This window comes from Cygnus olor, chromosome 16 (genome assembly GCF_009769625.2).
Source record: "Cygnus olor isolate bCygOlo1 chromosome 16, bCygOlo1.pri.v2, whole genome shotgun sequence".
Lineage (NCBI taxonomy): Eukaryota > Metazoa > Chordata > Aves > Anseriformes > Anatidae > Cygnus > Cygnus olor.
This window is the reverse complement of record NC_049184.1, coordinates 1,059,895-1,074,993: the sequence shown is the minus strand read 5'-3', so window position 1 is coordinate 1,074,993 and position 15,099 is coordinate 1,059,895. Positions and strand designations below refer to the sequence as shown.

Genomic DNA, 15,099 nt, shown 5'->3' with positions numbered 1-15,099 from the left:
ATGGAAGGAGGAAAAAAGAATAACCCAGGGGTTTCTCCAGACTCATGATGTGCCAGGACCCAGCCCCTCTCCTGTCACGTCTGTGCAGGGGCAGCAGTGACGGGATGGCTTCAGTGTCTCGGATCCAGCAGCAGGGAAAGGTTCAACAGAAGGCAAGCCACCCCAGCCATCTCTGCAGGTTAAAATCAAGTAACAGATGTGGTGGTGGGAAGGAGACACTGAGGTCCCCAGTCCAACTTCCTCCTCCATCACCAGTGACACCACCCTGGCTGTGGCTCTGTTTTGAAAGCCTCCAGGCCCAAATGGCCATTCCCAGCTGTTGTCCTGGGGCTGCAGCACCCTCCAGGCTTAAAAGCAAGGAAAAATCCTGGTCAAATCTGAGCCCCCCCAAACCACACTTTTCGGCTGCTACTCGCTGCAGCATCACCTGGCCCTGTGGAGGAGAATTCAAGGCCACTGCCTTTCAGCAGTGAGCATGTCCCAGCTGTGAGCATGGCTGCCCACAGCTCCCGCTGGGGCCACAGGGCTGTGCTTGCAGGAGTGAAGCCACAAGGACGGTGGTTTTGTGAGTAATGCACAGCAGCCGCCAGCACAAGGTGTTGCACCCCGCAGCAGCCCATCAGAAACCTCAGCCCAAGGCAGTAAGAAATATTTCCATTGCTGACCCCTGAGAAACCTGCAGCTGCGCTGAGCTCAGTGAGAACAACCCCGTGCTGCTGAAGAAAACGATGCATGCTTTTAATACCGCAGCTTGGGAGCTTGAGCTGTGAGTGCCACAGGGTGTGGAACTGCGCAGATATGTCCCTCCACCTGGGCCAAGCACCAGTGTGATTTGGGATCCTGGCCCAGGGGAAGCATGTCCTTAGCTCAAGCTTTGCTCCTGGATTTGGTTGGCCTTGCTTTTGTCACCTAAAGAAACATCCTGTCTTTTATTTAACTGGGAATAGTTGTTCCCAGATTGTGTTTTGCTTTGATGCTTCTATTTTTATCAAAAAAGCACTTGCTTCTGTGAAAATAATTTACTTTCTCCATATGAGAAGCCTCACTACAAATCTTGCCTCGCTTATGCCTTTGAACCACCATGGCAACAAACTTCTTTCTTAATCAGCCCTCTTTCAAACTGGTAAAATCTCATGTTTGCTCTCCCTTGTCCTTGGTCCATGGGAGCCTGTAGCTGTGAGGGCTCCTGCTGAAATGAACATCATAAACACGCTTGGTGAGCACACATCAACCCCTGCTGCGGTATTATTTCCTCTAACTGATTTCATTGTCATTTTAATATTGTGTTTGCCTTTCTTTTGGTCTGTCTCTGTATTTTCATAAGGGAACTTGGGGAAGAATCACTTGTCTGCACAGCTACTTCTCGGTGTAGTCAGCTGGAATAAAACCCTGCTGCACGCGCATCTCTTCTGAACACGTTGCTTTGCATTCAGCACTTGCATTTAGCAGTGATGAATTTCATGTGGTATCTGAGGGACTGACCTCTTTCATATTCTCCTGTCTTCAGTAGACTTGAACTTACTTTACTGCAATTGGCCGTTTTTTCCTGTTTCAATCGGCTGCAAACCTTTCAATCAGTTTGCAATTCTGGAAAACACTTTGTCTCACTTCCTGCAGTGACAGAGTTCCCCAAACGCTTGCAGAAAGTCCAAAGCACGAAGCTGCAGGAGTCCACCCTGTGGACATGACAGCAGGACCAGGACTAAGCTGTGACCAGCATGTAAGCACTCTTGAAGCCCAGACAGCTTTCTGTGAGTGCATGACGACAGACTTCTGAGACTTAAGAACAAAATCTGGATCTGAAAAGCAGAAGATAAACGGTTATGTTAAACGACCAGTTGCTCAGCACTGCTCCATCTGCACCTGGCTGGACATGCATGCAGGCTGAAGAGTAAACAGATCTTACAGTGCTTTCCAAAGCACTTTCCTTCCTTGCCAGAGGTATTACAGGTTAACTTTGTGTTATACCAGTAAATCACACAGGTGCAGAGCGCTGTTCACCAGGGAAGACAGCTCGTAGGACTTGCTGCCTTTGTTCAGAGGCAATGCTTGGCGGCGTGTCTGCTTTGTAGCAAACCTTTTGTTTAGTTTCACTCTGTCAAAGCTGGAAGCTTCTTTCTGCGTTTTGGCAGAAGCCAGTTATCTGATGCCTTCGGACAGCCTCTTGCAGGGGATGCTGTGGCACCCTGCTCCTGCCCAGCCCCTAGGAAATCTCTTGGAAGAGGGGGCCAATGCTGCCCCTTCCATGGGGCCTCTCACAGGACGAAACACTGCAACTGACAAAACCGGATGCAGCGCTAGGTCAGGCCAAGAGAAACAACACAAGCACACAGGGTAACAATGAAACTCAGTTATAGCTTTATTTAATAACTGGTACAAAGTCCCCCTCAGGCAGAGCCTCCCAGTCCCATTCCCTACCTGAAATGGAGCAGAACATGAGTGTGACCCTTGGAGGAGCTGGCTCCCATTGAGTCAGGACTGCTCAGCTGTTAAGAAAGGATGTTTTGCTCGTCTCGAGACCTGTAGTAGCCTGACCAGTCATCCCTTTTCTCCCATTAACAGCTAGACCCTGGCACGCAGCAGGCATTTGCCTCCTGCCCTCTGTGACCCAGCCAGATGCAAAAAGGCAGAAAAATTGTGAATTCCACAAAGAGAATAAACAGTACCTGCACACAGGCATTCATTGCTCAACTGCTGGCCTGAGTCACACAAATGTGTGGCTGACAGCAGTCATTTACATTCACTGGTGCTTCTTGAGCCTCACTTAAGATCCCATGCAGACACGCTGCCTGGGGATGACAGCAGCAGGAAGCAGAGCTGGCAGTGCAGGAGATTTTGGGATCTCCATATGGCAAGGGGCACTGGTGCCCATTTCACAGCCTGTTTGATGTTAAAGATTCACCTGTGCCAGGGTAGAATAGCGACTACGTGCTAACTGCATTTGGCCCCTCCGCAGGAGAGGCAGGTGGGTCAGCAGAGGCAGTCTGGCAGCCACAGCTGCTATAGTTTAATCCCTTGTACTCTGTTGAATAGTGCACCTCGGTTAGTGTACATTTACTTGTTAACTGCTTTGCCCTTTCAGGAGGCTCAAGTAAGAAATCACTACGCTCCTTAACACACATACAGAGATGAGACCAAGACAGTATTTCCGACCATTCGTTCATCTTCCCCACAGCTCCTTGGCATGCCAAGAGTCCTGGGAACACAAAGACCTCCTGGTGGGTTCTGCGCTCCAGGCACAACTCTGCCAAGGAGTACCACCCGCCTCCAGTGCCTGGAGCTTCACATCATCATGGTCTTGCTTTCCCATGTCCCACAGATGCCATTCCAACTGCACCGCAAGGGTCCTTTAGCAGAAGCACAACTAGAAAGCAATTCTAAACCTCACAAAGCCACAAAAATTATATTTAAATGAACAGGGAAGACAATGGCTGTCATCTGGATTGATATACAGCACACACAGGAGATGGTATCAGCATGTACAGTAACCTGACTTACTAAGACTGCGGAATGTTAATGAGTTTTAAAGGGGCTCTGATGCCCAGGGCATACAGAAAGGACCAAAGTAATGCCAACTACAGACTACCAAGGAGGTAGCAGCTCAGATGGGCATGCACAAGTTAGAGAGAACAGTTAATGCCATGTTGGATGAAATGCTAGATTCTGAGTGGGTTCAGTGGGGGCGAGTGGAGATGTCTGAATCGAGAAGAGGGGCTCCTGCTTAACAGGATACTTCCATGGTTTGAGGTGCATCCTGGAGATCAATTCCTTCTGGGGTTCCAGCACTGCCTTCACCATGGTTGCTAGTATGAGACCGGCTGCGGATGCTCTCCCCGGAGCCCACACTAGAAGAGGAGTGAGTACGCGAGCGGATCAGCCTGGTCATACTAGCTGCTGGCACTGCAAGAGAGAACAAGAGTAAGTCTTAAAAAAGGAGGAAATTCTTAGGCTCAGAGCAAGTATCACGGCACTCAAATATGTGTTGCTGAGTAAGCACAGAATGAGCTATCCCCTCAGGAAGAAAACTCTTCACTGCCAAAATTAAGTCTTTGCATGTCTAAAGCAAGATGTTTAAGGCCCAATTTCAAAAGGTCCAAGGTGAGCAAATGCCAGAAATGTAACTGATCATTTGCAAGTGCAGTCACGGTGAGAGTCTGTGCAAACCAAGGCAGCTGTTGTACAAGTGACCTTTTGAAAGTCAGTCTCATCACTCTAGACAACCACAGAGCTGAAATCATGCAACAATCAACAAAATACAAATGAAAGGTGAAAAACGATAGCATACACATTGTACAATGGATCAGCCTAGCCCATAGCAGCAGGACATGCTGAGACAGAGCAATGCACCCGAAGAATCATTCAACTCAGTACACAGACTTGGGCCGAGGCAGATGCACAGTTGAAGGTACCTGACTCAGTGCTTAGGTGGCTGAGCTGCACATAAGGGACTGGAAACAACATGAGACAAGGAAAGGGATGAATACAGGTAAGAGCCAATTAGTTGCAGAGTGTGAGTAGCAGCTGCACTGCTCCTGGGATCCCAAGCTACTTTCCCTTCCACTCCCATCTCGCACACTGTGCTGTAAGCTCCTAGTATTTGTGAAAACAGCTGATAATGAGCACCTTGGGGAGATGCCAACTCAAAAAACTACCAGGGGCAAATCTCTCCTATGATGTTAGCTGGAAACTGCAGCATACCTGGTGACCTCAGCCTCCCCACTGTATGCACCATAACTGCTCAACAAAGATGTCATTTTCCTGAGGTGAGGAATCTGGGGTATACTCTGCAACTCTGGATACTGAACAGAAATTCTTGTCCTTCCTCGAGTTGACAGCATCAGATTCCAGCTACAAGGCATTACTTTCCACTTGCAGTTTCAGCATGGGCAGGTCCAGCTGTTTCACTCAATGTGCAGACGGAACAAGAATAGCTATTGGGGAACTGGCTTCTGCACTTCTAGAAGTGACAAGCTGCTTTGTTTCTCTGCTGTTCTTCTCTGAGATGAGGCCCTGCTGGACCAAGCTCAGCACTCCCAACAGTCTTGCCAACCTAAGTTGGTAGAATGGCTCTGTGACTAGCTACTAATTCTATAAACAGAAGTTTACCTCTCATCCTTCCCCTGTGCTACACATCCTGTTGGCAAGAGATTTGACCACCAAAGCCCTGCTGAAGTCCTTGCTCTGATGACAGTACTTGCTGATTTTTTCAGCACCAGGCGTGCAAGAGACTTGAACATGGAAATGCTCTTAGATTGTGAGATTAAAGGGGCCTTTCTCACACAGCAACCTCCTCTGAAGCATCAGGGTCTTCTGGCTAGCCTTGGAGAACACGATCATCCCACTATGTTCAAGTCAGACACACAGAGCTCTAGGGAAAAGGACAGCTTCCTCTGAGTACTGACATCCATGAGTTGGCAAAGAAGCTCTGGTGACATGGAGACCATTGGGAATGTCACAGCTGCTAAAGTGGCCATGCTTAGTGGTTGCTCAGCCATGGCAACAAACCCCTCCTATAGTTAGAGCTTTTGAACGTTCATCATCCACAGAAGGGACCTCCTAGCCCTGGCCCCTGGCAAGCAAGGCAGAGCTGTGCCAAGGTGTCTGCAATGGAGACAGAGTTGATCTGGTGCACCAAGAATCTCTTCTCCTGAAGTCCTCAGTCCCTGGAACACCAAGGGCATGGGAAGTCTCAGCCTGACACACTCAGGACACAATGTCTTCGGCCACGAAGCACAAGGAGGAAGCCACAGGGCAGAGCTCTCATGTACCCACCACAATCACGAGGCTGTACTGCTTGCTAACTCCTTCCCCTTTGCAGAAGGTAGCACAGAAGATTTCAGAAGATTTACTGTCCTTGGGAGCACACTTTTCTTAACTGGGACAAACATGAATTCACAACATTTTATCAACACCAGCAACCAAAAAGGGGTCACCGCACCAGCTGTAGTGCAGATTAAACACACATCAGGGAACAACATTGGTTTACTAACGTGTCAGCACCCTAGTTGATTTTCCAGCGTGGATGGATGTCCTGGCAACCACACTAACTCATGGGTGGGGACACAGATGCCAATGGGCTCAGATGGACCAGAAAGGCTGAGTTCCCCTCAAAACAAACCCGCTCCAAAACAGAAAACTGTGTTTGCCACTTACTGTAGCCCATTCCCTGCACAAAGTACTTGAAGGCTTCAGTCAGCTTGCCAGGCTGTGGAAACAGAAAGTGCAGCATTAGTGTGAGCAGGGCAAGGGGCTTTGTACAAACCAAATCCCATGGAAGAGCTGTGACACAATTCTCACCTGAACCACCTGGGGAAGTCCTCCGCAGTCAGCCATCTGCAACAGGAAACAAAAGGGAGGTTGGGTTGTCCTTCCCACCCTGGGTCAACCCCAGGACTGGCACAGCACTGCCCACCCCACCAGGCTGAGGGCACAGGCTGCACTGCGACACAAGGCACACTTCTATCATTTTGTTTCTAAAACCAAAGCAAGGCCTGGTGATGTGTCTTCTGGAAGCTTGTTGCTGAAGAAACCCAGCATCCTGAAGGCTGCACCATCAAGCAATCTCAGGCCATACTCTAGAAGCCCAGAAGCAAACCTGCATCTGCCCAGCTCCCCCTGCCACTCTTCCCACACCTGGTGGTTTACACTTCTACACAGCATCTTTCTGACATGCTGAGGAGCCATAGGTGAGGGTGGGGTGGACTTGTAGAAAGCTATAAAAAGTGACGTTGCTGACAGTGAACAGGGTGGAGGCAGGGCACCTCTGCTAATTCTCATTAGATCTTCCCTACCACTTGCTGGGTGAAGATAACAGAGAACTGGACATAAATCAGGGAATCAGGCACCCCCTAACAACAAGCTCTTTTCCTCTTAGTCTTTCTCCACGCAGGAGAGAACACAGCCCTGAGCAACTGTCCAGTAACCTCTTGAAGCTAAATGTATGGAAGGCAAACACCTAAGTGGAGCTGGCCTCAGAAAAAAAAATGTCTTTGTGCAGGCTGGAATGATTCTGGCATGGTACTCACCTTCAGAAGGGTAGTTTTGGTTGGGTCAAGACGTGAATTGCATTCAACCTAAAATAAAAGGAGGTTAGAGGTATGTGATATCACACAGAAATCTTGAACAATCAGATGAAAAATGTGGGGCAGCTGCTTCAGCGGAGGCAATGGCTTTCTTCAGTAATGAGAGCTTCTCCAGAGCCAGGAAGGACTGAGCAAGAAAACAGCATGTAGGAAGAGAACAATGAATGGAAGATGCCATGAGGAAAGGCAGGTGTTCCCATCCAAGGGACAGAATATCACTGCCTGAGAGATGGGGATATGAATTTAAGGGAAAGCATCCCCAAAACCTGATCCACCATGAAACCCTGGAGCATCCCCTGAGCTCTGACAGCAAGACTATGAGGGAAGCAGACTTCTGTGCTATGCAGCACGGAGGGAAATCACAATCCCCCAGTCAGGCAAGGAGGAAATGGCCACTTCTCTGTAGTCCTGCTGCAAACAGAGAATAGGTGGGGACCTATAGGAAAAGCAGCCCCAGAAGAGGAGATTTTCATGAGCTGGAAACCTGAGCAACTAGATAGGCAAGCTGAGATCCAGAAGACTATAGACCCTCTCCCAGCTGTGGCTGGGAGGCAATGAGAACCCTTAGGAATATTATCCCAGTACAGTAAAAACTTGGAGAAAGTCTCAGACTTCCATATGTTCCAGACTGAACAGACTGGTGAAAAGCCAACAGGACCAGAAAAAGCCTTGCAGTTCTCCATGCACAGCTCCTAGGTCCAAGCTACTGCTTTAGGAGATTGATACACTATTCCAGGTTTCTTAAGGAAACTTGTTTTGTTCACAACCCCCTGGCCTTCCCACAGTCACCTTCTGAAAGGCATCACAACCACTCTGCGTTGCGCCATGCCACATGTGTAACTGTGCTGGGAGGGAAGTGGTTATTGGTGCCTGCAATGACAACAACAGGAAGGAGATGCTACCAAGTGTTACTTTCCCTGTGATGCAGCGCTCTTGCAGAACTCTGTGCTAATCTCCGCAGCAGAGCTGGAGTCACACTGCTTATTTTTAAACCTCAGTTAGCCTCAGTACAACAGGAAGAGAACAGCAATTCATGAATTGAAAACTAAACTCCAGTGAGTAGCCTGGCAGATCTCAGGGAAAGACCCAAGTTCTTGAAAGAGGTCCTCTACATTGCTTGCTAAGCAAGGCACGTGAGCACAAGGACTCTTAGTCAGATCCTGCCACCTTCAACTTAGAGCTGCCCTGCAGGGCCCCTGTGTGTCCCAAGCCTTGGATCTCCCATCAGTGGCTGACAGTTCTCAATATCTGGGGACTATAAAAGAGCTTTGGACAAAGAGATACTTTTTGTGGCTAGTTGTGGCAAGGTGAAAACACTGCTGGGTAAGGCAGGTTTTCTAAATGTTCTCTGGGGCTCATGTCATGCAAGGAATATGTTCGTGTATACATACCACTGCTTCCACAGCAGGTGAGTTGTCACCAACCACTAGCAAGGCAGGGCACCTGGTAAAAACCCCAAGAGAAATGTTACTTCCATTGCCTCTAAGGAATTTCTGAGAAGGTTGAGGTCTGTGCACCAACAGCCTCATGAAATGTTAACAATGCTAAGCAAAATCCCTCTGTGCTCCTACAGCATGACATTTTGTTTGCATCAAAACCTCCTCCATGGCTTGCGTATGCACTCATACCATCTCCTCTATGCACACCAACTATCACTACTGTTGCAGATGTGTTAAAAGATGGGTGTAGGGCTGAGAGAACACCATCCCAGGCAACAGAAGGGAGCATGCTCCCTGGAATGAATGTCTTAAAGTCAGGAATTTCAGAATAACTACATCCAACAGAGTTTAATGCCTCTGAGGGTGGCTACTGGTCAGCACTGTATTTTGGTTTGTATTTTAGAAAGATACATAAAAGATTCTGGGAACATATTGAAAAACATGATATTAAAACCTCTGTTAACAAATCTGTGCTTTCATATCCATTTTTATATGTACTGTAATTCTAGAAGAACAGTTAAGATTCAATGCGTAAAACATACACAGAAGGCCACTGATCAAGTGGCTGTGAATTTATATTATTCATTTACAGATAAAGGTAAGAAAGAATTGGGCTAGACACCCCACTTTGGTCTGGTGACTAGATGGCAAAAGTTATGCTAGAGAGGCCATGAATGACAGACCTCAGTCACTGGAGTACCTCTAGGGTTTGTGAGACTGAGGGCCTATGAGCAAATCTAAAAGCAAAGAGACCCAAACTTCCATATGAATTATTTAAGGGTCTGCAGATCCCTATGAGTCCCTTCAGTGGGCAGTGTTCTGTGGCTTACAGCTGTCTGCACGACAGAGAGCAGCATGATTGGCTTTGCCTGGAGACCAAGCAAGGAAATCTACCACTTTAGGTTAGCCAAGATCTAGAGGGTTTGTCTGTAGATGCTAAAACATCTCCTGGGACTGGCAGCAACAGAAGTCCATACAATTTCCAAGGAGACAACAGCAGAGCCTGTGCAGCAGCGTCTAGGCCAGCCCAGGCATTCTGCCTCAGCACTGCAATTCACAGTCTTCATGTGGCGATGATTTGCCCCTTTTGCTTCCTTGCTTAGAACTTGAAAATGTACTTATACTTGCTCTGCACTGCTCTCCAATGTCTGTCCCTTCTCAGCTGTACCCTGCACAGACTATTCGCTCTCTGACTAATGAGTCACTGCCAAGGTGGGAGCTGTCATACCCTCCCCATCCCTCTATGAGAATTGTGCAGATAACTTTTCTGGGCAGAGTAGGGGAAGATAGGCAGCAGCAACAAACAAAAACCTGACTAATTTTTCATGAAAAACAATCAAACTAACAGCTCAGAAAGTACAGTGGCTTCTGGGTGGAAATTCTTACTCCTCTGACAGTAACTTCTGGGGAATCTCAAGATGTTATTACTGAAAGGGCTTTTACAAACCTCTGCTCCACTCTGGCTGACAGCACTGCACCAAAGCCTGGGACTGTCTGAACAGTCTTCCCAGCACTTGGTCTAGTTCTTGCTAAGAAGCAGTGACAGCTTTTCTGCTGAAGGGACTGCGTATTAACTAACTAACACAGGCTGATGAACAGCAACTTACTTGAGTGTTTTTGCTGTGTTTTCATTGATGCCAAGAACTGGTCTCTCAATTTCCAGGTCTCTACGACTGGAAGACAAAGCAGAACAATTCTCCATCAGATCATTAGAGGAAACTGGTTATAGTGGGAACATTCAAAATCCAACCATGTGTGCTGGCTCCAGCAGCCAGACAACAGGTAACCACCTCCTGTGTCATGCCACGAACAGGAGCCCCAGTAGTCATTGCCAGAAAATGGGATCCATGGCAAGCTTGCTGTATGCCTTCAGAGATAATATATATGGTAGCAAATCTACTGAGCAGGATAGGTATGGGAGCAATTCTGAATCCAGAAGGCACAAAAGCATCCTGTACCTGTTGTATGACGTGAGGAACAGCTGAAGGTTATCTTGGTTAATGTCCTGTGCGATGTGAAGCCTGTATGTTTGGATCAAATCTAGATTTGCCTGCAGTTCCTCCTGTACAAAAGTAAAAGAATTGGAAGACAAAGAACAACATATTTTTTTCGCATGTAATAATAATGTCTAAGAAATTACATTCTTAAAAATACTGAAGCACTGAACTGCCTCCACACTCATCACTCACTGCTGAACAATAACCTACAGGGACAGTGACTCCAGACTGCATTAATACCTATGCTATATCAAGTGTTCCCATGAAATGACTGTGAAGGTGCAGTATTTTGGTAATGTGATCATAATTTTACGAATGGTAGCGCACGTGCTGCTGCTGGAATATAAAGGTATCTTGAGATGCTATAAGTTGGCTCTTGAGCCTCAGCAATGCTTATATGGGTACAAATCACTCTGCTTTAGGAAGGTTTTCCACTTATGTTTCATGTTAAAGAAGCAAAGCTTTATATGTAAGTGCCAAGACTGGGACCAAAGGAAAATCTCATCCCAACACACAGCTCTATGAAGAAATTGCATTCCAAAGGGGGAGAGAGAGAGAAGGAAATGCAATGAAGTGCTATACATAATGAAGGGGTGCGAAGAGCATGTGCTCTAAGCAGGAGGAAGCTAAGTGACTCCTTTCAGTAATGATATGTGATGTTACAAGGGGGCTTCAGGTCAGGGATTGATTTGCTGCGAGTCATATGCTGTGCGCATGAGGCACAACCTCTTTCAGTTTCCTGGTAAGCTTGCTGACTGGGAGTCAGCAAATCCCAAGCAGAAGGCACTGTTGTAGCCAAAAGTTTCAGGAGGGGCTATTTTGCCCCAGCTGAAGCTAAAGGGGAAGAGGAGAATGCAGCAGTTTAGCATCTAGACACGTACAATAACCCCCTATCAACTTGCAGCCGATCTGTCCTCCACCCACAGATCAAATGCCTCTTTGCTGGCTACAAAACTGGCTGCCACATGTTTCTGCAGACGCTTGTTTGGGCAGCAAAAAGGACGGAGTTCTGCAGCACTAATGGTGTGGGACACTCTCTTACCATATCTGGAGTCTGGAGACAGTCAGTGCATGCGTGAGGATGTGTTTGCTCCCCCTAGCATGCAAAGTCCTGGTGCGAGCTTGCCGCATAGAGAAGATAGTACAGTCTATGGAAACCCTTGATGGAGCAGGGCTATTTCAGAGCAGGTACATACAGAAGTTAGAGCTCCATATACGGTTGCAGGGGCAACATTAACACCTACTGGTTACTTACATGGCCAAAGTGATGTGCCAAGACAATATCCACTATGTTGGTTGTCCAGCCTGAAAACTGAAGAGTGACAATGAATGAGGAGGAGAGAGAGGAACTGGAAAATGCTGTTTCATTACAAATTTCAAAGCAGCTCCTCAGAATAAAGAAAATAACAACAACAACAAAAAAATCTTTTTAAGGAATATAAGAAACTAAATGCCTGAAGTATAGGATGGGTGTGCAAGGCTTCAAAGAAGCACATAGAACAGACAGCTCTCCAGAACTGTGAAGCCTTGATAACTGTAAGCGGCCAGAATAACAGAATAATTAAAAGATTCATTCAGCGTCAGCCAAATGAAGCCTGCAAGCACAAGTACTAAATCAGAGGAGAGGTAAGTGCGTGCTTAGCAGCCACTCATCTCCATGCAGTTTATCGGGATTTCTCATTCACACATGATCACACCCACTCCTGTTCCTAAGGTGGAGGTCGTGCCACACCCAGACTGAGGACACAGCAGTGACAGAAATGAGATTGTGCAGTTTTGGACATAAAATGACAAATTCCTGTACTCTGTCCTCTTCTTTCTTATTCTACACACTGTTTATTAAGCACTGTGGAGAGAAGATATATAAAGGAAGGAAAATCTCACCTTGGATGCTGCCCAGTCAATCCAACCCTTTGCACATGGATCAACATTAATAAGCACAAGTCCCTCCACCAGGTCTGGGTGGCTGAGCTGCGGAGAGAGAGCACAAGCACACTCAGAAGGATCATTTAAGCCACAAAAGCACACATTGGTAGGTGTAACAGCTAGAAAGCTACTTGTAAAAGCAAGGCAAGGCAAACTGAAGATTAAATGGGGCAGACAGTGACCTTTTCAGAGCCTAGCCCAAAGCAAGCCTTTTGTACCAGAAGGATTTGTTTGTTGGCACTGATGGATCAGCTGCTTATATGGCACCTGCAGCCTAAGCAGGCCTCAGCAGTGCCTTCTGGTGCCCATGTGCCTGGTGCAGCCACAGGGTTGCAGGTCCTGCTCTGGCTCCCGTGTGTGATGGGGCTGTGAGCAGTGACCCTCCCTGCTCCAATGTGGCATCTTCAGCCAGAGATGTGGCAAAACAGCATGTTGTGGCAGGTGGCTCCGGAGTCTGTGCTGAGGTCCCCCAAGCATCTGCAGCCTGAATAGGGGTCTATGAAGCTCCTGGTGCACTGGAGGGCACCCCTTTGTCCTGCCCAGACTGCCAGCAGCCCTGTCCCCACTCCAGCCTGGCATCCCAGCACCATGCAGTTTACCTTGGGGCATGTGTGCAGAGCATGGTTACAAAATACTCTGGGAATTGCTTGTGAACACAAAAGCAGCGATCTAACAGATGTGGATAGCTTCAAGCTTTAGGCTCACTCAAAGGCTGAAATTTTACTGAAGCTTGTGCTCTCTGCTCCACTGCACAGATTAGCATCAGTTAAGCAGAAGGAAACAACTCTGTCCTCAGCAGGAAGCCATCTGCAGTCCAGGTAGCATGGCAAGGGCTTTCTGACACTTCACTGAGCTGAGGCCAGAGGTTTATCTGAGTGATTTCTTTATCAAGGCTCATAATTACACAAGATACAAAAAGTAAGCAACAGAGTGAACACCGGTGACTCAAACTGACACAGGCTCTCCCCTGACACAATCCTGACTGCTGGGAAGAGGAAACAGAGCTTTTTGTAGGAAGGGGAGCTGCATGTGGCTTTAGGAAGCAGTAAGTAGCCTAACATGTCAGCAACTCTCTGCACTCAACAACTTCAAGAAAACTTTACTGAGAATGTTAAGAGTTCAGCATCTGTTTTTAAAGCTATCCCTGAATGACTCAGGTGAATTCCTGGGCCACGTCTACTGATTTCACGTGCTTATAAAAATTCCACCAGGGAGAAATGTAGAAGTAAGTAACAACATAAAGCTAGTGCTCTCTTCTTTAAAGGCGGAGTGCAAAATCCTCTTCTCTGCCACTGAAAAAGCGCAGTCCTCATCTGCACTAGTCCATAATACATCTCCACAGCACATCACTGGATCAATTGTTTGGTGTCACAAACTCTGGAAGCAGCATACAGTAATGCAGACAGAGCTTTGTGAAGACACTGGTACCTTCAGTGTTTCAATTACAAACATCCAATCATTCCAAGGCTGTGCATTTCTAGCAGACAGGATGGGTTCTGCTGACTCAAAGACATCGCATTACAATCTTTCCATGCCTGGCATAGCTTCAGTGTAGGTTTGGCCGCTCCAATTTAACCATCTGGTCAAGAAGTAGCTCTCACATGGCTCCCTGCATGCCTATTGTAATTACTGCTGCTTTACCCATGCCCCACAAATGGTTTGTTTGATTAGTAGAAGACCACAGCTCATGTAAGTCACAAGGAATGAAGAGATACTTACTGCACACCTGCTGAGGACATATGCACCAGCTCCCAGTCCAATCCCAATGAAGCTTTTCAGGCTGAAATACAGGCATTTCACAATCAGCAAGGCTAACTTAAGCCGAAGCATCCCTAAAGGCAAAGCCTTTCCCCTCTCTGCATCCAGCTGTTCACTTATGGTTAATTTTCAAAATGATCCAACAATGATGCAGCAGTCATAAATTGTCTCGTGTGGCAGTGTTCCCAGCTTAAGAACCAGACAGGGTTACACAGGTTAGGAGACACTCAGGACTCTTGGGACAACTCAGTGAACGTATCAGATTATTGCAAGCAGAGATAGAGAGAGGTGCTGGAATGGCTGAATCCAGCTGGCTCACCCTGACTTTCTTTCAGAGACTTACTTCAGGTGTGTCAGAACAGCAGGCAGCATTTCAGCCAGTTCATCCATACTGGGATACTGGTACCTGAAAAACAACACAGCTCGTCTGAGGTTGTCGCCCAGTTCTACCCAAGGTAGGAGAGACAAGGAGCATCTGACAGGAATGTACATAGATGATTATCATAGAATCATAGAATATCCGGAGTTGGAACGGACCCAAAAAGATCATCGAGTCCAACTCCTGGCACCACACAGGTCTACACAAAAAATCAGACCATGTGACCAAGAGCATAGTCCAAACGCTCCAAACTCCCAACAGGCTTGGTGTCATGACTACGTCCCTGGGGAGCCTGTTCCAGTGGGCGACCGCCCTCTTGGTGAAGAACCTTTTCCTGATATCCAGCCTGAACCTCCCGTGTTGCAGCTTGACTACATTCCCTTGGGTCCTATCACTGGTGACTAAAGAGAAGAGATTGGTGCCCGCCCCTCCACTCCCCCTTGTGAGGAAGCTGTAGGCCGCGATGAGGTCTCCCCTCAGCCTCCTCTTCTCCAGGCTGAACAGGCCAAGTGACCTCA

At 47.5% G+C, this 15,099-nt stretch overlaps 1 protein-coding gene across 2 annotated transcripts in view; it reads right to left on the bottom strand.

Moving 5' to 3' along the window:
• Nucleotides 1–2,335: 2,335 nt before the first annotated feature.
• Nucleotides 2,336–15,099, bottom strand: part of NDRG3 (NDRG family member 3) — a 60,283-nt gene continuing 47,519 nt past the window's right edge. The window contains exons 6-17 of one of the 2 annotated variants that reach the window (XM_040575346.1): nt 14,546–14,608; nt 14,164–14,224; nt 12,403–12,489; nt 11,774–11,830; nt 10,480–10,583; nt 10,129–10,194; nt 8,474–8,525; nt 7,026–7,073; nt 6,298–6,333; nt 6,154–6,205; nt 4,410–4,448; nt 2,336–3,900 (exon numbers count right to left, since the gene is read on the bottom strand). In XM_040575346.1, coding sequence (XP_040431280.1) covers nt 3,722–3,900; nt 4,410–4,448; nt 6,154–6,205; nt 6,298–6,333; nt 7,026–7,073; nt 8,474–8,525; nt 10,129–10,194; nt 10,480–10,583; nt 11,774–11,830; nt 12,403–12,489; nt 14,164–14,224; nt 14,546–14,608 — 844 coding nt within the window. In that variant the 3' untranslated portion in view covers nt 2,336–3,721. The remainder of the gene's footprint in view (nt 3,901–4,409; nt 4,449–6,153; nt 6,206–6,297; nt 6,334–7,025; nt 7,074–8,473; nt 8,526–10,128; nt 10,195–10,479; nt 10,584–11,773; nt 11,831–12,402; nt 12,490–14,163; nt 14,225–14,545; nt 14,609–15,099) is intronic. The other variant, XM_040575347.1, reaches the window with a different exon arrangement.